We start from the raw sequence: 27,533 nt of genomic DNA on the forward strand, positions 1-27,533 counted from the left end.
AGCATGGAAACCCATGTGCTCAAGCTGGAGCACCTGAGTATCCCTGGGAGTCTTAAAATGAAGGGGACTTCCAAGTTCAAGTGTAGCTAAAGTATCCAGCAGCTCTGACCAGGATATTTTCTGAACTATTCTCATGAGCCAGGCCCCTACTTTGACACTTTAGTCAGACTTCGGTGCTAAACTACTTCTCTTGCCATCAGGCTGACCCCACATTTATTTCTTTCACACCATTTGGCAAGTTACATTTATCTGAATCTGATGGCTTCTCGGGGCTTAACTTCTATGTAGTAAGTATGAGTCCTACACTGAATCATATAAATACCTTTCTTTTCTCAGTCAGTGCCAGGATCATCTCACGTACTGGCAGATAGGGGTTATGTTGCTAAAGTGTTTTAAATTATATATTTCTTCCAAAATATGTCTGTGTATCAAGTAAGATCTGTATTGATACAGTCACAGGGGCTGACCTAACAGCATGAGATATGTCTCTGCTGCCACAGCTTTGAAACTAAACTTTCTTTTGGAGTTCCAAGCTTGGTTAAAGTGATAAAGTAGCTTCACCTCAGCTTTTCTTCTCCATTTTGTCTGTGTTTGGTAATTGTCTTTTCTAACTTTCTTTGTTTTGGATTTCCTCAGCCAATTCTGAGTTCTCATAGAGGTGAGGGTTTGAAGAGAAGAGGACCAGCTCTTTTCTTCCTTGTGAAGTAGGAAAAAATATTGAAGCCTTATCTTCTGCTGGCAGACACATTAATTACATCCTTCTCATTCAGGTTAAGCTGGATCCTTCCTGTATGTGAACTCATGGGAGTCAGCTGTGAGGGAAACAAATTTAAATGGGAAGGGAATATGTTCCTTTCTAGTTATCTTAATGTTGTTCTGTTTACACTTGGTGAATCTGAACTTCATCATAATATACATAGGGGAATAAAATCACATGCCTGAATTTTAGATTTTTACTCAGCTTTCCTGGCTTGCTTCCTCAGTCCCATTCTGATTACAAATAAGTCACTGGGGAGCTCTGTGGCTTGGGATTCCATTACATCTGGGTTTCTTCTATGTATTAGAGGATTGATCTTGTCTCTAGTCAAACCAGCACCATAATCTTGGTGCAGGATATGGGCACTACAGATAAAAAACAGGATGTAATTTTTCTAGGCTGTTGAGTGTTGGTGGCACCTCAGCTAAAATCTTATGTCCAGCTAGGAGCAATGCACTGCCAGAAAGATGCAGCCACGCTGCAGGAGGTTTACAGGAGAGCAACATGGAAGTCAAATGATTTGAAAAACATAGTTTACGGGAAAGGTTGAGAAAAGCAAGTTTTGCTCTAGAAAAGAGAAGATGGAGTGAGTTAAATGCCAACTACCTGAAGAGACTTTCTAAGAGTATTTAGCATGCATATCCTTGAGCTAATAGAGATAACAGGCTAGCAAGACTGCATGGCTCCATGCAGTGTTGTGCTTGGGTCCAATAGAAGCTGTCGACATCTAAGCTCTTCTGTGCCCTTGTTAACTGACTTTGAAAAGCAGGACCCCGTGGTCTTATCAGCTTAGTTTGAATGTAGCTCTTCTGCTTTCAAACTTGGATTTGACTTCAAGTTTTCTGTCACTGTACATCATACTGCAATGTCCCATCCCCTCCACACAAGTAGTACAGGAATCCCCAGAGAGAGACGGATCTGACAGTTCTTCATGTCCATGAAAGGCAGGACAAGCAGAAATAGCCAAAACAGCATGAGGGAACTTCAGGTTGCATGTTAAGAAATCTTCATTGCCATATGGGTGGTTAAACTTTAGAACAGGTTACCTAGAGGTTGTAGATATAAATACAATCTAAGCAGGAGCAGTCTAAGTGGCTTTGATCCTATTTTGGTGTGGAAGGATGAGTAAAATCCTATAGGCTTTATGCAGGCAGAAATCAGCTCTGTTTAAATGGGAATTCAGTGTGCTTTTTCTGAACAAGGATTGTGTGAACATGGTCATTACTGAGTGTTCACAGATTGGATCTAGTAGTTCATGCATATGCTGGATTGCAAGAATTTCTGTATATTTTGGCCTAAAAGTTACTAAGATGACGGCCTTTTTGTTAAAGTCTCATTATGAATTAATCAAATTTGCTGAAGTAACTGAAACTAAACCAGCTGCTTTATTGAGTTCCTTCTGAGCAACCCTAGTGCTTATACTGATCTCAGTTTAGTCTTTTTAGATTTTCAGGACTGGAATAAGATTTAGAAAATCTGAATTCAATGCCAGTCTTTGCTTTCAAGTTCTTCCATCGGTTTTGGAAACTTATTTATTTTCCCTGTGTGTCAGTTCCCCAACTGAAAATAGGAGATGAAAGTACTTTCTACATCAGTCTCTGTTTCGTGTTTAAAATGTTAGACTTTTTGAGGACGGTGGCTGATTCTGGTACAGTTTGTTTACAGTCCTAGAATAATGGAGCCCTGATCTTTTGTCAGGTCCCTGAGCTCAGCTGTAAAAAATAATGATAGATAAGTAAATAATTTTAGAAAATTAATGGCTAATAACAGTGCTAGGATAATTTCCTCAGTGGTGCCCTAACCAGCCTTCTTTGCAGATGAAATAGCAAAATAACTTGAAGAATGATGGCAGGAGTATAAATATTGGATAGGATTGAGTTTGTGGGGAGGGAGCAATATCTTCTCATTTCCAGTGGGGCTCACTAGAAAACTGATAGGAAGAAAAGCAATACAAAATTTGTGGGTACAAGTAGGATCTAATTTTACATTGGTTACTACAATTAGGAAAACCAGGAAAGCTTTCATGCCTAGAAAGCCCTTCTTTGAATCATGAACCTTTGCAAGTCTGAAAGTTTGCTTGTTATTTATTTTCACTTTTTATTTTGTCTTAGTAAGGGAGTTATCTTTCTCTACAAACTTTTTCTGAGTTATATACTTAAAGCATCATAGTTATGTCAGGAATATGTCAGCAGTCAGCACTGCCTGCTTTTTCTTGCTCAGGGATTTCTGAAGTGAAATTGGATACCGTCTTGCTTGTTACACACAACTAGGGAGGAGGTACAGACAGCAAACTGCTGCTCTACGTATTTCATTACAAACAATGTAAAAGCTGAAATGGCTTTCTGCAAGGTCTGTGTCTGTCAAGATAGATTCTGAGCAGGTAAGGGACTAGCTGGAATTCTGGGATTCTCCTTTTCATAAGGGTATTGTGCTATGTGTTTAAAAAATGGTGCATTGAGAAGGTAAGCAAGGTGGAACAAAACTTAGAGCACTAAAGTAATCAAATTAGCCACATGGCCAGAAAAAGATTTCTGCAGATAGAAGTAAAATTACTTGTATCACTTATCACGACAGCTCTTACCAGAACAACTGATGGATGTTATGGCTGGCAGTTTTCACAGAGGGGCTTGAGGGCTGATGAGGATTACAAACTTTATGTTCTTGCCTGAGACTCTTTTGTAGCCTCATCTCTGTTGATAATCTTGAACATGATTTGCATCACCTTGAATTCCACCAGTTTTATAACCTTGGTCCATGTGTGTCCTCTGCCTCTAATCACTCTATTGCCCTTCCCGAAGGCATCTTTGAGAAGCCACAAGCACAACATTGTTGTCAGGCCTAAGATGCTATTTTAGCTCTACTGACAAGAGGGAAAATACAGAACTCCTCATTAAGGTTTTGGATTTCATTTAGTATCCTTTTCTTTATTTTTTGGATCCCAGTTCTGCAGAGATCCTGTTTACGTGAATGAGATTCATAGTTTTAAAGCTCAGGCTGTGTAGGATTCAGTCCTTAAGCTGCAAGCACTTTGGGGGCAGGAGCTGCTGTCACTCTTGTGCACTGCGTGGTATTGTGTATACATTGGTGCTGTACAAACCAGAGCAATGAGAGCGAATTTCCCCCTTCAAAAGAATAAACTCTTTTGTAGGAAAATACTTAGTTTCTTTGCGTTACCAGAAGTTTGAATTTCATTACTAGAAATTCCTCTGATTTTAAACACGGTTCTTTGTATGACACAACCCAGGTCAACAAAGGAGGAAGAGGGAGAAAGACATTCATCAGTCAGGATGTAGAAGATTTATAGTTACTGTGCATCCTTCAGAGACCAAGGGAGTGGCTTTTGTCGGCTCTGTCAGGCACAGGATGAAACTGTCACTCAGCAGAGGCACCTCTGCAGCACACAGGGATATTGTATTAAAATGGCTCAATAATGGTGCCTTGAAGTCCCTACTGACTGGCAGTTTTAAGGCCCACTGCTTTGCTTAGCACAGCATTTCAGCTTGCTGAGCATGAAGAAATTGCTTAAGCACCTGGGTAGACTAGGGTCTTGGAATAGACCACAACCAGAAGACGGGTCTTCTATTGCTGTCCCTCATCAATGAGACAGTGGATAATTTTTTTTTTTTTTTGGTCAGATAGCTCTGGAGGATTTGCCAGACACATTAATCCTCCTCTGCTGGAGGATTTCCAGGGAGTGGTATAAGAGCAGGGATTATATCTGTCTTTGCTTTGACCATGGTTTCAGTTCTCACTCATCTTCCGTGTACACAACATGTTTATCAAACTTGTGTCCTTTGACTCTCTGAAGCCTGAGTTTTGAAATTCCCATTCCCAAGGGCCAGTGTCTGTGAGGCAAGGCAGGGTATGTTTGGTTCTTCTTACTCCATGGATGGAATAGACTAAGGCTGGTCCATTGCAGAAAATCTTGTTCAGAGACCCACAGATTGCTTTTGCTACAGCTTTTCTCTTCCCTGTTGATTCCGTGCACATCTATCCAAGAACAGCCTGGGTCTGTCACACCTGCCAATATTATCCCCATTTCATAAGTTGCCAAGCAGAAAAGAAGTCCAGTGTTTGAAATAATTTATTAAGTGCCAGTGTGTAGCTGAAAATAAGCAGTGATGTGACAACCTGCTGACATGCAGAAGATCAGAAGCAAGCATTTGACTGCTCTCTGAGAGAGGCTGGCAGCAGTGATGAGCCGTTATAAATTATCTCTGAAATCACTCGGCCATCAGCTGGTGGAAGACTGTTGCTTGGCAGTGTCCTTAGCAATCTCACCCCCAGATTCCTCCTTTCCTCTCACTAATGACAGCTGGTTTTGCTGGTTTCCCATCCCTTTCTCCATCACAGCTGATGGCCTCATTACTGCTTGACTCAGCCAGCTGGCTGTTAATGGAGAGCATAGAGGCATGAGGGCACCAGCCTCCAGCTGCTTCCTAGAAGTCCACAAGTGGCATTTATCAGGTCCATGTTGCTCTGTCAGCAATATGACCCTGGCTCTGCTAACTGTTTCTAATTAGGCCATTTCTGTCAAATGCCAGGGAAAGTGAGTGGATGGTGCAGAAAAGACATACTGTCATTCCCTGTGCATTGCAGTTCAATGTCCCGCTGAAGTATTCTCTGAGAAAGTATCTTTGTTTTCCTTCCAGCAAACCCCTGTGAGCTCCACTGTCGCCCAATAGATGGCCATTTTTCAGAGAAGATGCTTGATGCAGTCACTGATGGTACTCCTTGCTTTGAAGGAAGGCACAGCCGAGATATCTGTATTAATGGCATGTGTAAGGTATTGGGTATGTTTGCATGTTTCTTTCTCTACAATTTTAAAAAGTTATGGGAAAATGTTTAACAAACTTCTTTTGAGGATCGAGGCCAAATACCCCAATTTACCACATTTTTAATGATCATGGAAACAAGTTTATAGAAACAGCTTTTCCAAGTAGATGCAAGAGTCATTTCCATCCTTTTTAATGAAACCATTAGACTGAATGCTAATTACTTTTGGTACCTTTTAACGCCTCTCTTCTTCTTCTGCTATTTTAAAACATCAGTTTAAGAAAATCTGTTTGTTTCTGATGAGATGTTTTCACAAAGGATTGTAGCTTTAGGGTTGTAATTGGTGTCACCCCTCTCTGTGGGGTTTTTTTGTGAAAATGCAGTTTAACATTACAGATTATGTAGCAGTTCTGAACTGACTTGTAATAGGATCAGACGTTTGCACTTGAGAGCAGTAAAAATTATGTTAATTTACAATAGTAAATTGAATAATGCTGTACAATGAGATAGCGGGCAAACACAGAGTATATGGCTCAATAATGTTCTGTTTATTGAAGAATAAGTATAAAGTTCTCTGCGTATTCGACATGTTGATAGTAGGTTTCCAGGATGATGTGTGTGTGTGGCATTTGAAGGTGTGTTCTGTAAATGCTGTAACACCCACAGTCTTAGCATTGGTTTTAGTGAATTTCTCATAAATAAAATGAGTACTTTATTTGTATTGGATGTATTTACAACTACAGTTTATTTCTTTGAATTGGGGATTTGTGTCCTGTACCCCTTTGAAGCCTGATAGTTTTTTTGCTGTTAACATCTTTGGAAGCAAAAGCAGGACTTGGTGTCTTGTGGAAACTACATTAGCTCCCTGTAGGGAGCTTGGGATTGTATGTCCTAAGTCATGGAATCATATAAAAATGCAACTAGAAGGGACTTCAAGAAGTCATCTGTTTCATCCCTTTACAGAATCATGCTCCTCTTTTGACATTTTTCACATTTTTTTCTTAAAAGACTTCTAGTGATGGAAACTCCACATTTTTAATAGGTCATTGGCAAACCCTCTCTGAAGACTTTCTGTTTTAGTAGAATGCCAGTGCCTCAAACGATTTGTTTTAAGCTTTCCTTGCAGGACGTTCATTTGTGAAAGGGAGTTACCAAGACCCTGCTCAAATACACAGTGAAGAGATTCTGCTTGAATTTGCTGAGAGACAGGATGGGTCTTCTAACTATGATGGTGAAAGACCTGACCTGGCCTTGAGCAGTTCAAACCAGATGGAAACACATCTTTAGCATATTGAAACGTGTAGTAAATGTTGCATACTGTATCAGTGCTTTTGACCTTTTCTTGGAAGCGGCCAAGTGCTAAACTCAGAAGGCTGTCTTTGTGATGTTACACTTTCATTTTCTGATTTGCAGCCCAAATGGACTGGGATCACTGTGGTTAATTTTAGTTTCCATATGCTTTCAGTATTGAATCTTGCCTGTGACAGTTCAAATTCATACCTATTTTAGAAATGACAAAACTTCATTCATCAGAAGCAATAGATCAGAGGTGAAACAAAAGCTAATTCTGATTGCAGTTTGTAGATACTAGATACACTTTAGCATTAATAGTTCTGGGGACTCGAAGCCTTCCTAAAAAATTTCCTCCAAGGTACTGGTGCTATCATAAATACAGTTTTGTCAGCATTTCACATGTTGACTACTACTTCACATCTTCTAACAGATTTAATTGGAGTCAGAATCACAGAGTGAACAATGTAATCATGCAGCTGCCACAGATGAGCCCAAATGATGAATAGGTAACCCAAATGGCTCACATTTCTGAAAGACAGTGTTCTTTTATCTGAAATAGGTACCCAACATAACACTTGAGGAGAAGCTTTTTCAAGTATCTCCATATAATTCACTAGTATTTTAGTCTAGCTAGTTAAACACAATACATACATTACAGGTCACGGTGAATAAACCTGGAAATGCATTTAATATAATTAGTCTGGTACATCATTCTTGTACTCTGATTGCAATGTGTTGCTAACGATGTGAAAAAGGAGTTCACAAACATTAGTGGTGATGTCTCTTAAAGCCCTGTTCTGGTCTTCGGTACTATATCTCAAAAAAACACTTCACCTTTGTTCTGAGTACTAAAGTAACACTTCACTTAGGTCTGAAATTGAGCAAAAAATCAAAATGGTGAGATGTTGTATGTTAGATCCACTGTCCATATCACTCACGTGTTTGGTGTGCAGAGGAGCTATTTTTTAACAACCGAGTTCAGAGTTTTCCTAGTGGATATGTCAAAACAAGATAGAATCAATCAAGGATTTAATCTCCTAAATTCAGCTGATTTCAACCTGATTTTGCAGTTTGCCATGGTTTTGTTCAGAGCGATCAGAGAAATTGGTCTTACCTTGATGGCTAAGTGTAGACTGAGATGCCTCATTTTAGCTACCTGAGGTATACTGGGTGCTTTCCTAGCCACCTTGGAAAAGCCGTAAAGTGTGAGTGGGAACTAAGTACAGACAGACACTAGCGCTGATTCACTTGGCCCTTGCAATTTGTCCAATACATGGGTCTTAATTTTTTAGAAGTGCTGCCTATGCCTCAGTGCAGAAAGGATCCTTACTGTTGAGGTGTTGGTATGGTATTCCTTTAGAACTTGCCTTGTCAATTCAAAGACAAGCTAGAATTGTTAACTCATTTGAGGGCCTGGCATATAAAATAGATGGGTACTCTCTCAGCTTTGTTACACAGAAGAGGAGTTCCCTAAACACATGTGATGGTGTTAAATCGCTCAGTGCTGGAACCAGTGGCTGCAAAGGGGGATCTCAAAGCTATGTGCCTGCAGTTGCAACCATGTTTTGTTCCAGGTGGTGCTAATAAGGAGATGAGAGATGTGGTCCCCTTAATCCTTTTATTGTATTTGCACCTAGCCTGGCCCTCCTCCAGATACCTTCTTAGACCCTCTTCCTGTCATGATGTCTGACTTATAAACAGCTTCAAGTAGAGGGAGTCAACAAGACCTGTCAGTAATTTAATCTAAAATCATCAAGATATACCATGACTAGTTTGCTATTTAACCATATTCCTCCACACTCATCCTTTGAGTGTCACTTTTTTCCCTTTATTCAGAAGATCTTTAAAACACATATCCTATCTTTCTGTGTTTTAAATTATACATCACAAGTGCACTCTTAATTCTTGCTAGAGCAGTCAGTTGCTCCCTCAGTCTTAATAAGCAAAGATATTGCCACCAGAGTATGTTGTTTGAGCAGTGATACATACATGACTGAGAAGTTTGGTCAAATACAAGCCATGGCATCATCTAAAAGTGAAGGCTTACATGGTGTATGCACTGAGAGTGTGCAGATGCTGAGGGTGGAGGACCTGGCATCTCTGCTGTTTCTAACAGGCATTCATCTCCTGCACAGAATTTTAATAGGCTTAAATGACCTTCAGTCATGCAAGTCTGTGAGCTGTTCTCTGTGGTAATTCACAATTGTTATGTTGAGAGACTAACGTTGTATTGGAGAATTACACAGCTGTGTAATACTAGGGAGGAAGGTGGGGTTTTATCTTGCTGAAAAGCATATTACACATCTCAGAGATTTTTGTAGTAGCTTTACTATACCTCTCACTATGATTCAGTCTTCTCCCACTGCTAGCCTGACAGGACATTGATTCAGACCCATCTAGACAAATTATAAGAGAAATAGGCACATCGGGACACATTTCTCTCCATTCAAGGCAATGTCATGGCCAACATGACATGAACATGATTTCTTTATTTAGAGATCAGTGGGGAAGACAAATGGAAGGAAGAGCTTAAAAGCACAATGTAGCATCCATGTAACTTTGATATCCAGGTCGTAGCCTTCAGCGACAGCAAGGATTTTTTTATCTGCCCCCCTGCTGCCAATGTGATGTGAAAGTTGCTCCCTCTGGAAGTGGCAAAAGGGTAATAACTCTGGCTGTTTTCCCTTTAGTCACTGAGCAGCAGGAAAGAAATTATTTCTCCTTCCTGTAATACAGTCAGGAAATTCAGGTCATTATTTCTGCCTCTGCACTGTGTGCTGGGACCAGAAATAAAGCTAGTCTCAGGTGTGTCAAAAAGGCTCTTGGTGAATGGTGCAATGGCAAAGAGCTGCATGAAGGGATGCTAATTTGCGCTGCAGCATGCTATGGCACACGGTTGCTGTAGCACAGCACGTTTCGTTGGTAGAGGGTGCACAAGGACATACATGTGCAAAAGAATCAGAGCCTAATTGCTGCTGATTTTGTTCTTGTTCTGTAACCTGCATTTAGTCTCCAGATCCCTTTTAACAGGCAATTTGGCAGAAATTTGAGGCACATTATTTAAGGCAGTTTTAGAAAATATGGCTACTGTGTATGTAAAAGAACCAGAAGAATGATGAAAGCAAGTAAAAGGAGGAGGAAGCATCTAGAAATTAATCTAATGGATGACAAAAATAATGTGATATTCACTGGAGCAGGAAAGTAAAACACGGCCTGGAAATTAAAGTTCATGTAAATGTACTTAGAATGAATAACTGCTGGAGCTGTTTATTCTGACACATGAGAATATACACTTTGTGGTGGCATTAATGGCCTTGTAAGATGAGGCCCTGTTGCTAGATACGAAGGTCATTGCACCACCAGCAGCCCCCAGAGCTAAGGAATAAAGATAAGGCTTTATTTACTGTGACACACTAAATTGCCTGCTCTGCTGCTGTCTGCAGTGCCTCATTATTGGGGATCCCTGCACCTCACCCTACTGCATGTATAGATAAGACTGTGATGTCTGATCAGATACTATGTTTCAAGTATCAGAGGAAAAACGAAATACAAGCTTCTGTGGTTATAACTGAAAGGGACAAAGGCATTCCATCATATCATAGCAATGTCATATTTTGACGCCATGGATGTGTTGCTAAAGGAAATGTATGGCCAAGTGGGAAGGATATGAGCTGATTCTGACTGAGCTGATAAAGAGTACAACCCACACAGAGACACTAATTGGCACCCCAAAGGCAGGAAAGTGGTGGTACTATGGTGCTGCTACCAGACTCATTTGCTAGTACCAGTGCAGTTGTTCAGGACTAATTTGTTCGGTGTTTGGGGGTTTTTACACTGCACAGTACTCACAAGGGACATATGCTCAGTGTTGTTCATTTCAAAATATCTGACTGACATCCTGAACTAGATAAATTATTTCTGGGTGCAACTGCTCAAACAAGCATGAACAGTAAATAAAGATGAACAGAAGCCTTTTCAAGAACACGCATTTTCAACCAGAAAATGCTAATTTGGCAAAAATTATACAATTTGAAGACAAGTAATTTTTTTTAAGAAGTTCAAAAGAGAAGCTCCAAAACACTTGTTAATAATATTTTATAATAGCAGAACATGAAGTGCAAGGGTTCCATTTCCAGATTTTCCCCAACTTTCTGTTTAATAGTGAATATATGCATAGAACAGGAAATAAACTTCAACTTTCAGGACTCCCCATAGAGGCTGGTTACTCCTCTGGTCTAATAATACACCTGATAACAATGACTTTACTAACTGTATGTAGGTGATTAACAAATGTACTGATAGTACAGTAAATATACTGCAGAATGCATCTCTTTAAGAAAACAGCTACACACCTACCTCTTTAAATTCATAGGAAGTGTTAAATATAAACTGCAGTGCATCTGTAGGTTGCAGGTGAAGAGTCAGATCTGAACTCTTGGCAAGACAAAGAAACATCCTGCACTTATCGCAGTGGCGTCTGTGTGCTTTGAATACTTCATTAAATCCATCCTTGGTCAAATAGCTGCATGCTTGGAGGCAAAAATGTAGTCACCTTCTTAATGTGTACTTATCTCTGTAACATTCTGTACTGCTCATAAACATGGTCCTTGGTGCCGAGATCTGTCTGTGTGAAAGACATTACAAAACCTTCCCTTTCTTGAAAGTAGCCTTCACTGAAAGGAGAGGGAAGCTGAGGCTGCTGCAGAACCTTTTGGCATGGCCATTGTTTTTCAGAGCTGGTATCAAAGGTGCTGGCTAAGTGTTGGCATTAAGTGATGGATGAGTCTTTTTTGAATCCTCTGTAAGAATGCGAGGTTGTTTAACACTTCCTAGTTTGAGGGCCTTCCTTGCTTCTGTTTTTGCAGCTTCTCTAGCTGTTCATTAAATCACTGGCACATAGAGGAAAAGTTCATATGTTTCTTGAGCTGAAAATGACAGGAAAATATTAGAGAATGCAGGAACCTTTACACCTAGATTAGTCTAATAGATGGATTTTCCTGTCAGAAGCTTACAGAAGATTACAGTAGCTGATGTACTGAAAGTAAAATAAGATCAAAATCAAAAGAGGGGGTACCCAGATTTTCATACATCAAGAGGGTGTTAGAGAAGTTGGCAGGTATCGCACCTGAAAGCTTATTTTGAGAAAAATCAGCCGAGAAGAACTTTAAGTACTACCAGACTTACGGCTATTCATCTAAATCACAGGCCTTCAGATATCTTAGATACTGTTAACAACCATTAAGTGTTGGACATTAGGTTGTGTTCTGCAACCTTGCTAGTTTTTAAAGAGAGGCAAAAACCACCCCAAAACCAAATAAAGATTTTCTTGAAGTTTAAAGGCATTAATGCACAGAATTTTTGGTTTGGGCAAGGAAGAAGTTTTGTCCTGACTCAGTATGAATAAATTTTTCTCTCACTTTCTCCTTGTAGCAAGCATGAACTGGAAAATCGGTCTTTACTAGAACTTTATCTTGACCCATTCCCCCATGCTGGCAAGCTGGAGAAGCAGCTGTCATGGGTGTAAAACTTCATGTCTGCTGAAGAGTTTCTCTTTGATTTCTCTGTGCTGGGGGGTTTGACTGCAGTAGAGGTTCTGCACTGTCTGACGGCCACAAAAAGCTAACACAGAGATTTCAATTATGTTCCTGCATTGTATTGCTAGGAATCCGTGGATGCTTCTGTGACATAAGAAGGCAGACACAAATCCTAGATTTATTGGCCAGTCCTGTATGTTGAGGCTATTTGGGTGGCACGTTTCCATCTCAAGTAACTGGTCACTAGTATATGTTTCATGACCTGGTGGTGGTTGTTGCTTGTTTGTTTGTTTGTTTGTTTTTCATGTTCATATAATACACATGAGTTTGACCTAGGTATAACAATCTCTACTATTAATTTGTTTATATAGGATATATACTCTTCCACAAAAATGATTCTTCCCCTTCTTATAAGAGCAGAGTACACTGAAGGCAGTGATACATGAGCTCTGAGTATTTCATTGTGGAGGCCACATTTATTCTGAAACTGTTTTTCCTTCTAGACTGTTGGCTGTGATTATGAGATAAATTCCAACGCAACTGAAGACCAGTGTGGAGTTTGCCTGGGAGACGGCTCTGCTTGTCGTACAGTGAAGATGGTGTTTAATCAAAGTGAAGGATTTGGTAAAACGGGTTCTTCTTTTGAACTCTTAAGTTGGTGAAGTCATTTCTCTACATAAAAAGGATTAAGCGCTTCTCATTGCAAACTGAGTGATCGATCTTCGTAGGAGATTGTAAATGGATGTTTCACAGTGAATCATGCTTCTGCCAGAAAAGATCTGTGGTCTGTGCTTTTTAAGTTCACCTTGTCTAATGAAAATTATGTCAGAGACCAACAAGTCCTATGCAAGTTACGCAGATAATAATAAAACCCAAAATAGAAAGTGCGTTTACAAAATGAATGTAATTTTCCACCTTGGAAAATCTGGACCAAATCTCTGGACAGTGTAAAGCACCAAGTAAATGCTGGAGTGGTTTGGGGATTAATTTCTAAGTGTCATAAGTCTGATACCATTGGCTCCTGGTGACTACGTGCCACCTCTTCCCCATGCAGAACTTTGCACTTTTGGTTGCTCAGAAATTTTCTGTGGGATGCCTCTGGCTTTAAAGGGGAGAAAAGTAACTCCCTGCAGGGTTAAGGTGGTCTGAATCAGCACTCAGAGGACTGAGCCTTTTTTCACTGATGGCACTGAGACATTCAGGCTTTGAGTTGCCTTGTGTGGGATGAAGGGGAGCTAGAGAGTGTAGAAGAGGGAGTGGGAGACTGAAACTGAATGACAACCATGGCGGTGAGCTGGAGATGGAAGCACCAGCCACGATGAACAGCTTTGAATGGGAAATCAGCACAGGAAGGGGAGAGGTGAGAAGATGGTGCACTGGAGAGTATGCTTAGAGCAAGGTCTGCAGCTGAAGAAAGAGGCTGGTGCAGAGATGAGAAGTCTCAAGAGCAATAATTGGTACCATGCTAGTGAGGAGGGAGAAACTGCAGTGAGGTGTGTCTTTGGCTGGCTTTTGTGTTTGTGGTTTTTTCATAAAATAATTCTGATTTGCACAAATATGATTTGTGCTAATAATTTAGAGCTGGTTTGATAAGATTTTCCAAAGTTTGAGGGTGTACTGGTTTCAGCTGGGATAGAGTTAACTGTCTTCCTAGTAGCTGGTACAGTGCTGTGTTTTGAGTTCAGAGCGAAGAATGTTGATAACACTGATGTTTTCAGCTGTTGCTCAGTAGTGTTTAGACTAATGTCAAGGATTTTTCAGCTTCTCATGCCCAGCCAGTGAGAAAGCTGGAGGGGCACAAGAAGTTGGCACAGGACACAGCCAGGGCACCTGACCCAAACTGGCCAGCGGTGTATTCCATACCATGGGACGTCCCATCCAGTATAGGAACGGGGAAGGGGGGGGGCAGGGATTCGCCGCTCGGGGACTGGCTGGGTGTCGGTCGGCGTGTGGTGAGCAATTGCACTGCGCATCATTTGTACATTCCAATCCTTTCATTATTACTGTTGTCATTTTGTTAGTGTTATCATTACCATTATTAGTTTCTTCTTTTCTGTTCTATTAAACCGTTCTTATCTCAACCCACGGGTTTTGCTTCTTTTCCCGATTTTCTCCCCCATCCCACTGGGTGGGGGGGAGTGAGTGAGCGGCTGCGTGGTGTTTAGTTGCTGGCTGGGGTTAAACCACGACAGAGGGAAAAGCACTTTCATTATTTCAGGGTTTTTTCTGTACTGTGTACTTGGATGTGCTTTCCTCTACTCCGTATCCCACAGGTTAACTGTGAAGATGCCTGCAACCATGCAGCAGTGCAAGCTGTATATGCGTGTGAGACTTAGAAAGGAAAATCTAGAGCTTCCTCTCCTCCAATACTACAGTAATCCTCCAGCCTCTGATCTTTTGCTTCTGCTACTCTAAAATTCACTCTGCCTTTGGCTGTGTGTGGGTTTTCCAAGGCTGCAGATGATGTGAAGTGTATTTTCAAATACCAGTTTTACCAAAAGGGTCCAGTACTGTAACACATGGGAGAATAAGTGCCTCTTATTTTATTTAAATTCATTTTGTGTTTTATCTTCACTTAGTTTTTCATGCTCCCAAGAATCAATAAGCCTTACTGACAGATACTGCTGAGGGTTACTGAGTGTTAAGTAAAATTACTTCATTGCTTTCTTTAGATTTAGCAAAAAATGGATTGATTCTGCAGATTGTCTTCTACAGACATTGACTCCATTGCAGATAAAATAAGAAAAAGTGTCAGGAAAGGCAGAGGTTGGTGGGCTCTTCAGCTTTTAAGACACCATGTGGATCTTGCTGATGTTTACAGATGCTTACTGATGCTTACTGAGAATAGGGAAATGGTTTTGTTCACAATATCTGGATTCTTTTTGTCTCTGACAAGTACTGTGGTATTCTGTCTTGCAGTACAGATTTACGTCAGAGTGGCTACTGAACAGTTTATGTAAATATAAAGACTTCAGGCTCATAAATTCAGTATAGGTAACAAGACTGGACCAAAGCATGCTGCCAGTCACTGGCAAGATTTGAAGAGTTTTTTCTATGTTTAATGGCACTGAGAAATAGAAAATCAAAGCTAATATATTTTGATTTAAAGCTTTATTCAGAACCTGAGTCAAGCAGGGCCTTTCTTGGGTCTGGTGCTGCAGCAGTGTGTATTCTGTCTGCAAGTTTACTTAAGTTGCCAGGCCAGACTAATGAAATGCTAGGAAAGAGTTTTACTAATTCAGCCTTTCACTGCACAGCTGTCGTGGTTTAACCCCAGCCAGCAACTAAACACCACGCAGCCGCTCACTCACTCCCCCCCACCCAGTGGGATGGGGGAGAAAATCGGGAAAAGAAGCAAAACCCGTGGGTTGAGATAAGAACGGTTTAATAGAACAGAAAAGAAGAAACTAATAATGGTAATGATAACACTAACAAAATGACAACAGTAATAATGAAAGGATTGGAATGTACAAATGATGCGCAGTGCAATTGCTCACCACCCACCGACCGACACCCAGCCAGTCCCCGAGCGGCGATTCCCTGCCCCCCCTTCCCCGTTCCTATACTAGATGGGACGTCCCATGGTATGGAATACCCCGTTGGCCACTTTGGGTCAGGTGCCTTGGCTGTGTCCTGTGCCAACTTCTTGTGCCCCTCCAGCTTTCTCACTGGCTGGGCATGAGAAGCTGAAAAATCCTTGACATTAGTCTAAACACTACTTAGCAACAACTGAAAACATCAGTGTTATCAACATTCTTCTCATACTGAACTCAAAACACAGCACTGTACCAGCTACTAGGAAGACAGTTAACTCTATCCCAGCTGAAACAAGGGCAACGACAGGGTGATCAGTTTTATCTGAAGTCTTACCGCCTCATGTTCAGAAAGAAAAGTTTTAAGATCTGTATTATTACTTGGATTTTCTTTAAAATTCTTTGTGTTTCCTGTGGATGCAAAATGGGAATAGCAGTCCAGGGGCTCCCAACACAGCTGCAAGAATGGCAGCATTGTCTGTGTAATGGATTCCATTAGAGTTTCATGATGGAAAACAAATCAGAGGTCTGATGTGCGCAGGTGGTCTCAGCTACTAACACTAATATTAGCAAGTATCTGGTCTGCACCTTGTTTTCAGGAGGTTCATTTGAAAATCATACAGGTTGCTTCAGCAGAACTCTTATGGCAGAAAGGTTGCAACACGAGCAGGGCATTGCAAAGCAGGGTCTAGGCCTGGGCAAAGAATTCACAAGCTCTCATGTTAAGGTAGAAGACTTGTGCTTTTATTTTGAGGTAGGAGTATTTAAAAGTCAAAATCCCTGTTGTTATTCATGTTGTTGTGATGACTGTGAAGGAGTATTGTGTATAGCAGAACGTTTGCAAGGTGTGCAAACTCTTTTGGAAGGAGAATTAATTGCGCTGCTGGATGAGGAGAAGCATTGGAGTAGGAGAAAGACTGAGGCACAAGGGGCAGGGGTTTAGGACTGTGTCAAGTGCAGGGAGTGTAGAGTAAATGGATAACAAAAAGGGGGAATGAGGTTGTGAGGATCAGATCCCCAAGATGGAGGCTGGACATAGCCATGGTGCAGTTATTTATCTCAGAGACTGGAAGGTCTCCTGGATCATCGCTTAGGAGTCTGTTTCTAGACTACAATTTTTTTCCCATTACCATCACACACTGCAGTGCTCCCTCTATTCCATGAGAAGGCTGTATGCAACTGTACCTTGACTTGCAAACCCAATATGCCACCAGGATCCTGTCTTCCACATAATATTCTTGTGGTAGTGCCTAGAGCCTGGCTTAGGAAAATCGTGCCTCAGGAGCATGTATTTTTAAGAGAGAGAACCTCACAGGTACAACAAACTGGAGAGCAGGATGGGAGCTGTTGTGGTAAGGAGATTGATTATCATCTGACCTGCATTACTGTGCTAACCACCTGAGTGAAATTGCTCCTCTCTCACAGCAATGGGAAAAGAGAAACAAGCTCTTCAGTCCTGCTAGAGCTGTGCCTACAACAAGGGTTGCATGAATTTATTCATGTTGTACTCTCATCAGTGTTTGGAGCATATGGATTTAATTTTAATTAAAAAGGGAAAGATTAATAGCATCTTAGAGTTGCCATTTCATGAGTGTGTGGTAGCACCCACAGTATGGATGCTCCAGGATTTAATGAGCGTAGCATGTCGGTTAGACAGCTGACATTTTGACTGTTATTGAATTTCAGATCTCTAGATCCTTATCAGATGAAAGCGTATAACTAGGAACAATTATATAAACACATCAAATCCACATCATTTTTAAACAAAAATTTATTTTGAGGGACAAACTCATAAGCTTGCTGGTGATTAGCTTTGCTTTCGAAAGCAGATAACATTCATTGGAAATTAGTCTGAGGTTCTGGGAAATCAGGAGGTAATTTAGCTAGTCAAAAAAAGGGAGGGCCAGGGAGAAGGGAGTATGATACATTGACCAAATGGTAACATCTATCACCGGACAGTTGCAATACATTTAAAATCAGGTTTATGAGTAACAGCAGGTGATTCAGACAAAAATAATTATGCAAAAACTTGAGAGGTTACAAATTTTTATTTCAACAGAAAGAAAATTATGGTTTATTGGTTTTATACTTTGTGTTTTGAACAAATGTTACTCTAATTACATCTGAAAAAAAACCTGCTGGAAAAGGACACCAACATTGCAAAGCCAAACTCTCAGGACGTGACACAATTAAGATTTTCCATGCTGTGTTAATTTGGTCCACTTGTGAGTATGCCTTCTAATCAAGTCTTTAGTTATACGATCACACACTGTGTTCACAACACATCTCCTCTGCACTAAATGAATAGAACATTTGGGAGAATCATTAGAACTTGGTTACTTATAATAGACCTATACCGCTCGTTTCCTATAATAGAAGTTGTTCAGTAATCCTCCAGATTTTGTTGTTCCCTTGACATATGAAAGACTGAAAAGTTTGAATTTCCACAGTCAGTCTAGGAAACTTGCAAAAGGTGATATCCAGAAAACTCTCCCTCTTGAGCATTAATAACTGGAAAAATACATACATAATTATATATTATTCATGTAATTAGGAAGGGCCTGAAGTAGACAGATCCTTTTTTGTACCATAAGCAACATAGGACATTAGAACCAATACTTATCACCCCACAAAAGAGCTGCGAAGAAAATTCAGATGTTAAAACTTTGGGGCACTTATTTATGACAGCAGGTTGTTGTACAGCATTTAAGTACTTCTGGTAGGTGGGGAGTGTTGATACTGAAGATCACTTAGTATGCCCAGCATGGTTTATCTCACTCGTGAGTGAGCAATCAAAGGTGATAAGCTTATCTCACAAGAAAGGTGAACAGGATGTGAGTCTCAGAATTTAATTCATGACCTCAGCAGTGTGTGACAAGAACTGGGGAACAGCCTATGTTCCAATCTTGAAGTAAGCCAGCACAAACTGCAGCTCACACTCCCAGGGCACCTGCTTGTAGAGCTGTCATCCATCCAATTTCTAAAGCCCAGCCAGGAGAAACAGCAAGAAGGCAATCTGAGTTTGTGTTCAAATTTCTACGTGAATTTCCTGGTTTTACAGTTCAGTAGCAATAGCAATAGCAGTTCCCTGTAAGGTGAGAAGCACAGAGCCTTATGTCATAGATTGCCTGTCGTGCAAACAGAATTCTGTAATAGATGCTCTGGGTCCATTCTTAAGACACATACCAAAAATCCCTTTTTACAGATAACTTTATACATGAAGAGCTGTTGAACTTCCTTATGAAAATCAGTAGTTTATAAAAATGTGTTCAGCTGATCATAGTAATTTGAGGCATTTGAATAACATTCAGGTTTTTGTAGCAAGGCTGTCGATGGGAAACACCCGTGGAGAAGTTAAATGACAAGAGAAGGTGCATGGAACTATGTACATACCTGCATGTTGGTGACAGATGAAAAAGTTCCTTGCACATTGAAAAGACCTTTCCCACAACAGACTGTTAACTTGCTGGGACTCCCTGGCATTTCTCCAGATTACTCACATTGCAGTATGCCAGAGCCCTTGGGTGTGGTTATGGAGATGTTGATGGTCATCTGGTGGAGTAGATTTTCCCTGGTGCAGCTTGGAAAGTCATTCACCTCTATATCCCTTCTAAATGCCACTGTTACTGCCTAAACACAATGTGTATTCATATTCCCCAACTGATACTGGAAAACCTGGCTTGGAAAGTCACACTACTAACTAACTGAAATACAAGCTCTGTGATAGCACATTTATATATATTTTCAAGCAAAGCTGATGTTTTAATAATCTTATGCATAAGTAAAATGCAGTGACATTTTTGTTGTTCACCTCCATAAACCTTTCTTGTCTCTTAGGATATGTTGATATTGGGCTAATTCCAAAAGGTGCAAGGGGAATCAAAGTCATGGAAGTTGCAGAAGCAGGAAATTTCCTTGCTGTGCGAAGCAAAGACCCAGAAAAATATTACCTGAATGGAGGCTTTATCATCCAGTGGAATGGTGAATACAAAGTGGCAGGCACGGTATTTCAGTATGACAGAACGGGGGATCTAGAAAACCTGACTGCTCCAGGACCCACCAATGAATCAATATGGATTCAGGTAAATAGATCACTAGCAGAACCTGCTGGTTTTGGATAGCAGCAGAATGTGCTGGGGCTCTGTAACTGAGGCTGGAGAAATACGTGCATTTGTATATAAACCACTCTATTAGCATGCTGTCTTGTGAAAATCAGCTGAGCTGTTTTAGAAATAAACACCTTGCTTGAGAGGGTTGTTCATCCTGCCTGAAAATAGGTGTCCAGTATCATAGTCTGGTCATTATTAAAGGCTGGTATAATCCAGTGGTGCCACTAGGATAGGGACCCTGCCACCTGTAGTTGGTCAGTCCTTTGCCCAAACTTCCTTGTCTCTTGTGCCATCTTAGATCTGCAGGTGGTTGTGATGTCAACCAGACCCACATGCAAAGTAACTATCACAAAAAGAGAGCTGATGTCAGGCTGTGAACAGGGAGAGCTAGGGAAGGCTGACAGAAGTGACAGCTTACACTGAGTGAGAAAATACAGCATTAGAAAAATGAATTAATAGCTTATGGTAAGTGAAATGGATCCATTTAGCATCCACTGGGGTTGCTCCCTTTTGTTTCTTTTATGTTGCTTTATAGATTCTAACTTAAACGTAACCAGCTTCTGTTAATTCTGCAAAAATACTTTTAAATTGCCCCTTTGTTCTCTGAATGTATCTTTCCTGGGTTTTTTGCCGGTGTATCCACCATGCAATTAAAAGAAGTATTAGGGGTGTGATGGGAGCCACTTTAACACTTTGAATGTCTGGTGAGAAGGCGCATCTAGTGGGTGCTCAATTTTCACTTTCAGTAACAAGGTCAAAGAAACGATTAGGAGGAAGAGTAGAAGTTCATTGCTGAAGTCTTTTATCCCTTGATGTTTTTCTTTTCTCGCTCTCATCAGCCAAATGGTAAATTTCTTGAGTGGCTCTTCTCAATTGGAATTTTCCTTCTTAATCCAGAAACACTGAAAATACTATTAAAGCAGTGTCTGAATAAAGTCTGTAGTTTTCTGGCCTAGTGGTTGTTTTGTAACGGCTATTTCAGAAGAGTAGGGAAATTATTATTTATAATGGTGATAGGCAGTGGCTCTTAATCAGCAGCACATTTGGCAGTGCCTTGGATGGACTTTGTGTTATCTTTTCTTACAGTCAATAGCATACCAATTATGCTGACCCACTTACTCCCACCTGTGCTTGCAAAAGTGCTTGGCAAGCAACTGTCTTAGAGAGATACACATATCCCACTGTCAGCACACAAATGGAAGTTTTGCTAGTCTGCTTTTCTGAACTGGTAGTAGGCTTCAAAATGGGCTGCTTTAAACCTTGCTGATTCTTCTGTTTTCATGCTTCGAAAGCTTTGGCCCAGTAGATTATTAAAATCATAAGTAATTAAATAAACCACACTCTTTTTCCAGCTACTTTTTCAAGAAACTAACCCTGGAATCCATTATGAATATACTGTACGTAAAGAAGAAAGTAATGAGAACGAGATTGGAGAGCCAGAGTATTTTTGGCAGTATGGAGACTGGACAGCCTGCAGTGTTACCTGTGGAAGAGGTAATTCCTCACTTCCTTTTTCTATTACTGTTTGTCTTCATTACTGGCAAATCTCATCTTTAAGTAATCCAGACAGCATCCTCAAAGAGGTAAGTTCTTTAATCTGCATTTGATGGGAAATCAAATCACATCGTTACAATAATGTACTTTGGCTTTCAATTAAAATGTTATTAAAGCATTTAAGGCAAATATGTTTCTATAACACCTGCCCTGAAATTCTCAACCTCTGTGAACCAAAATAAAAAACTACAATTTTCTTTTCCTCATAATTTATTGTCAATATTGTTCACAATAATCCTACTTCCCAGCAATACTAATTTATGACCTGCTCTTGTTTCCCTACTGAGTCTTTCCAATATGTTAACTACAAAAATAGTCTTCATTTCTGTCCTGCCTTGATAAGGAACAATGCTTTTTGTGTATTTCTCAATAATTACTTTATTTAAATCAGTCTTGAGAACTTATATGTCTCTGCCACTCTCAGTACAATGGCTTGGGAACAGCTGCAGTTATATGGTAGCTCTGTGCAGCATATTAAACCAGACAAGCAGAATGACACCCATGAAGTAGGATTAACAACAGGTCTAGAAGTTTGCCTTTGGTAACACACAGAAAATGCTAGCAGGAAAACTTTCTTTAAAGCAGTTAACAGATCAATGAGATAAAGTTAATGCTTGCAGTAAACCAACAATGATAAAAAGACTGAAAGTTTCTTTACAAAAGTAAAGGGTTTTACCCATACTTTGCAAGAATTATTTTTAAAAGATAAGAAAAATGTTGTGTGTGAAAGGAAGTCTGCACCTGGGGGGAAGAGACTGCAGCCTTCTGTCTGAATTAGTGCCTGAGTTTCACTGGACAGAAGACAGGTCCTGGAGATAGGATGGCAACCTTGTTTTTTGACCGTCTGTGTGAAAACAGTACAGAACAGTAGAAGATCAATGTTACAGCCACTGGACAAACAACATGAAATAAACCTTTTCTCTTTCTAATGCTAGGCTATTGTCTGTATTTTCTGATAATTGCCTTCTTTAACTACTTTCCAGAGGAAAGAAAAGGACAAATGTTGTAACAAATCCAATTGGGAGTCTAGAAGCAGTGATGATTACAGGAGTAACAATTTTTTGATCATTCCTGTTGGGGAAGATACTGAAATAACGCATTTCCAGTGGTTTGAACAAAGGACACTGTATGGCCTTAATTTTAGAAGATTAAAAGAATAATTTTAGAAGAGTAGTGTAAATTACCCCATCCCAATACCATTCCTATATTATTAAAAAAATATTTTTATATATATAATGGACATATTATAGAGATGTTTATACATCCATATATTATGTCTGTACAAATATTAATGTGGTTTGGTTTGGGGGGGGGGGGTTGAGACGAGCCTCTCAGCACAAAACACCATGTTCTTTCTGGTTAACAGGAAAAAAACCAAAACATTTTCTTTAAATAGGTACCCAAAACAAGTGTTTTGCTCAATTGCATGCTGTATGTTTTAGTTCTGATACCTAGTTGTGAATAGTGTTTAATGTAACAATTAGCGTGATAACAAAAGGGGGGGGGTGTTATTAGACTGTTTATTGTGTCGGTTTGGGTTTTTTTTACATCAGCTGCACTTTTCCCAGAACTGTTTCTCACTCAGTGAATTATAATCCTGTGTCCTACCTTCTGGCTAAAGAACTTTGTGACTTGGCTTTGATTTCTAACTGCCACATGGATTACTTAAATAGAGGACTGCAGGATAGAGGTTTTCTTCAGTTTTTATTTAATAAGTGGCTTCCCCTGTTTACTGTCTTTGAGGTCTTAATAAATATTTCTTGAGCTCATTGGCTTTTTCTTTGCTTAAGTAGAAATGATATGTTTCAGGCAAGACTGTGGACTTGCTGACATGAGTTTGCAGGGGGACCAAGAGGTGCATCACAGTTCAAAATGGGCATGGAAGCCTTCCCAGTTCTCTACATTCCTTCATGGACAGGAGAAAATAAATAGACCTTTTGCTCTCTTTCCTCTTACATACATATATTTATAGAAGTAACCGAACTGGTCTAAAGGAGGATGTGATCTGCTAATATATGATGCAGTCAGGTTATGGTCGCTTACTCCCTGCCCAGAAAAAAGAGAAACCCTGGCACAGAGCTTCAGTGCATCACTTGAGCCAGGGGAGCTCTGATATTAGTCTGTCTGCAGTGTTCTGTAGGTACCTGATGCTTAATCTGGTGGTGCTCTGGGCTGTCTGAATGTGGACCAGCTGTGCTGTTGTCATATTGGCTTGGCACTGAATCTGAGCTAGCTGGCCATCCTAAGCACCACACTGGTGCAGTAATATGGCAGGTTTATGCCCAGATGATCAGAGCAGAAACACATCAGCAAAAATACCTGGAGCTTTGCTGCATAAAAAAAGGGCGTAGCAGCAGGGAAGATGTATTTGGAAAATGTTAACTCTCCATCATTATAGAAATTTGGAAACTCTAAAAGTCTTGCTATGTTTAGCAGGGAATATGGGCATGGTAGTGATCGTTGACCTAGAACCAGAAAGTCTCACACGGTTATCCATTATTGTGGTTTGATCCCCCCCAGAGTTCAGTTCAGCACCAGGAGGCAGAATAACAGCAGAACTGAATGTTCCCAATGTTGCTGGATTAAGTAACACCCTTCTCTGACTTCCACAGGACTTCTTTCTGGCTTTGAATGATGAGATTGATTTTTATCTGAACATACACTCTGCTTAGATTCAGAATTTATTGTCATTGGCAGTAACAGACCTGTTGTGCCGAATCTCAGGCATTTGAAGAGTTTTGAAAGGTTTGTAAGATAAAGTGCGTTGGAGTAGGCAAGATCATCTTCTGCTATTAGTGTGCTGCATGACAAGTCTTACTGAAGACAAGCCTACAGTGGGGGTCCAGGAGATAAGTTGCATTTATTTAGACTAAAGGTAGTAGTAAAATAACCTTCAAGGAATTTTGCAGTTACAATTGGTGACTAATAAACCAATAGTTTTTGAGGATAAAAGGGAGGGCCAAGGAAGGTTGAACTATTGAACTAACTTTTGACGGCCACAGCCAGTGGGAGAAATTGATCCTTACTTAGAATTTTGTTCTCTTGGCAAACCTGGACCTGCCTAAAGATTCGGCATAGGGCCTCTCACCACAACTGGTCAATATGGTAGCAGTAAATCCAAGGGCAGTTTGGCCTTTTGTAGCCACAGAGAGCAGGACAATGCAAGCAAACGCCTTCTGGAGCCAAGAGAGTGAAGCTAAGTTAGGGAGTGACAAATGGGGCTCCAGGCACAGGAATGGACTGATGCATGAAAGCCTCATGTGTCCTAAGAGAAAAAATACAGGTTTAGCCCTATGATACAGCTTCTTATCCAAGGGAAATGTACCTGGAAAAAGTCCCAGTGATGAATAATATCTTTGTAGAATGAAGCTGTCCCTTCTCAGAATTAACCCAGGGCAGCTCCCTAAATATATTTTCTAACAGATTCTTGGCCTCAAGGTAGCACCACACTGTGCCCTGACCCATATCCTTCCCCAGCTCCATTGCAACTGAAAAAGAGAAGATGCAAATGTGCTCATGTTTTCTTTCATTTCCTTCATGTGCCCCTGTCTTTTGTAGTCTCAAAGAGTGGCTCTGGCCAGTCTACAGTAACACCATTTAACAGGGAAAAAATATTGTCTGAAAAATCAATGTTTTCTGTAGCAGACATACCTAATACTGCATGCAGGGTAAAGGAGAACACATTGCAATACCTGATACCCGTTTGCAATGTAGAAAAGACTTTGGTAATTACACAGCAATCCATTTCATGGCAAACTAACACTGAAGGGGATAATTTATAGTAAAAATCATGAGCCTTGTTCTGTCTTCGCTGCAGGGCAGTTTGACTCTGTCTGCCATTTGCTTTATGCAGAAGGGAGTTGCTTTGCAGTCAGCATGTACACACACCGCACAGTGTCCTGCAAACTGCTGCACACTCTGGCCAAGAGCCTCTCCCTCCAGATCCTACTGTCAAGACAGCATGTAAAGCCCTTAAGCTTTTTATAGGAAGATTAATTTAAATGCCCACTGAGCTTTTGTTCTAGACCAACTACCCATTATTCTTTCTTTAAATAATGGTCAGTTAGAAATTACATGTATAAATCCTTCTTCCTTGTCTTAAGGCTTTAATCATGTTTCTTAGAAGTAGCTTCAAGAACATAACAAGGAGTAAATTGCAGTCCAGCTGCAACTAAGGGAGAATATTAGGCAACTTCAACAATTTACTTCTCCATAGATAACATAAGTAATTGGCAAATTTTCGAAGCTTTGCAAAAGGACTTAACTGTAAGGTTTGTTTGGGCGTTAATTGTTATGTGCCCTCTAAATCCTTTACAACTCTTATCAGGGCTACTTTGCAAAATTACCTCCAGGTGTTCCTGAACTGAAATGTAGTACTAAACTTGTAGCATTGATTTTAGAAAACAAAGGTCACGGTATTTTCCTTTGCTATTATGGGTCCAAGTTTTATAACACCAAGAATGTAAAGGCTGGCTCTGGTATTGTGTACATAATTTGTGCATGCACTGAATATAATTTGTTCATTCAAATACTGAAGTGAACTCCTTGCAGAGTATCTGATTTGATGCACAACTGTGACAGTTACATGTTCAAATTAGTTTTACAATCAAATATGCTCTTTTGCATACACATTTTGTATGTTTGCTTCTGGTCCTTCATTTCTGTTGTTCTCAGCCTATATTTTGACCACACTGATGGCTATGCAGCCAACAGATTTCTAATCTCTGTTTCAAAAACCTTCCACACCCAAATTATTTTAAACTGGCACCTTTTTTGCAAACTAAGTGAAAAATCAGGAGCTGAGTGGGTCAACCTCCCATCTGAAAAGTCCTGCATTAAGGATGAAGTGGCACAGAGAGGTAGAAGCAATCTTTGAGCAGATTTAGTGAAATCAAGACCATTGTTTGGTCTGACTGTTGTCATTCATGGTTTCTTTTTTTTCCCCAGAAATATTTGTAGGGGTTTTTTCACAGAACCGAGATGGTACGCCTCTGTGTAAAGAAACATGGGTGTGGGAAGGGCTACAATGCAAGGAGTGGTAAGGTGAGCAGAAAGGAATGGGATGTTCCCACTCCAGAGGAAGAAGCAAGATCTTTGCAGTGGGATTATGACCACAGAGGCAAGGTCCTGGTGAATACAGCCAGCATCTGTGTGCATGCAAAACAGTTGTCAGCATGGACTAGTTACCACCGAGGTCAGAGAGAAGTAAAAGAGATGAAAGGAGGAAAACAGCTACTCTCTCAGAGCCCTATAGAAATAGTGTCTAGGTTTCCCAATTTTACTGAGTTTTTAAGTATATTTAGAATTTTTAATCTGTGACTTAACTTAAATGTGTAATATTCTATTTATGTAACTGTGTAAATGTTTGGTAGGGCAGGGTCAGTGTGAGGTGGCTGGTTTTCTACTTTTGCAATGTTTTCTAGTTCAACTTGCTCAAGCTGAAAAAAAAATCTGTTTATGTCATTACATGTATACACACATATACATGTATGTATCAATATATGCATATAGGATTCCTTCCAACTTTGGAACTGAAATATATACAGTCATGATGAAAAACCTGTGCATTTATGGCTTATTTAAATACACACATCCATCCCAAAACTTTCCAGATTTTGAAACTGCAGTGGGAGTTCACATAACTTCCATAATAAAAATTGTTTGTGTGAATAAATAAGTTTATTGATGCCAGTGACCAGCAAATGTTTTATGAGAATGTACAGCCTCAAAACAAAACTTTTGCTAAGGTTTATAGTGGCTTTAAAGTGAATTACAGCAGCTGAAATGACACTAAAAAACTTATTAAAGCAAAGGACTTCTTATCTTATGTGCATCTGTAACAGCAACATATCATGATTTTGAAAGGGACAGAAACATATTTCTGTCAACTGCTTTGTTTACAACTAGCAGGAAGGTTGTAACTATTCCAGTTACATTTTTCATAGCATAAAACAGAGCACTGCTCACTGGCAGTCCT

The 27,533-nt window shown here is 40.2% G+C and overlaps 1 protein-coding gene across 1 annotated transcript in view; it reads left to right on the forward strand.

Moving 5' to 3' along the window:
- The window catches only part of ADAMTS12 (ADAM metallopeptidase with thrombospondin type 1 motif 12), a 168,102-nt gene that overhangs the window by 106,696 nt on the left and 33,873 nt on the right, over positions 1–27,533 (forward strand). Inside the window, 4 exon segments of the mRNA XM_052777832.1 lie at positions 5,410–5,543; positions 12,864–12,984; positions 19,731–19,975; positions 21,355–21,496. Of these exon segments, the coding sequence (XP_052633792.1) occupies positions 5,410–5,543; positions 12,864–12,984; positions 19,731–19,975; positions 21,355–21,496 (642 nt within the window).

Source organism: Harpia harpyja, chromosome Z, assembly GCF_026419915.1.
Source record: "Harpia harpyja isolate bHarHar1 chromosome Z, bHarHar1 primary haplotype, whole genome shotgun sequence".
Lineage (NCBI taxonomy): Eukaryota > Metazoa > Chordata > Aves > Accipitriformes > Accipitridae > Harpia > Harpia harpyja.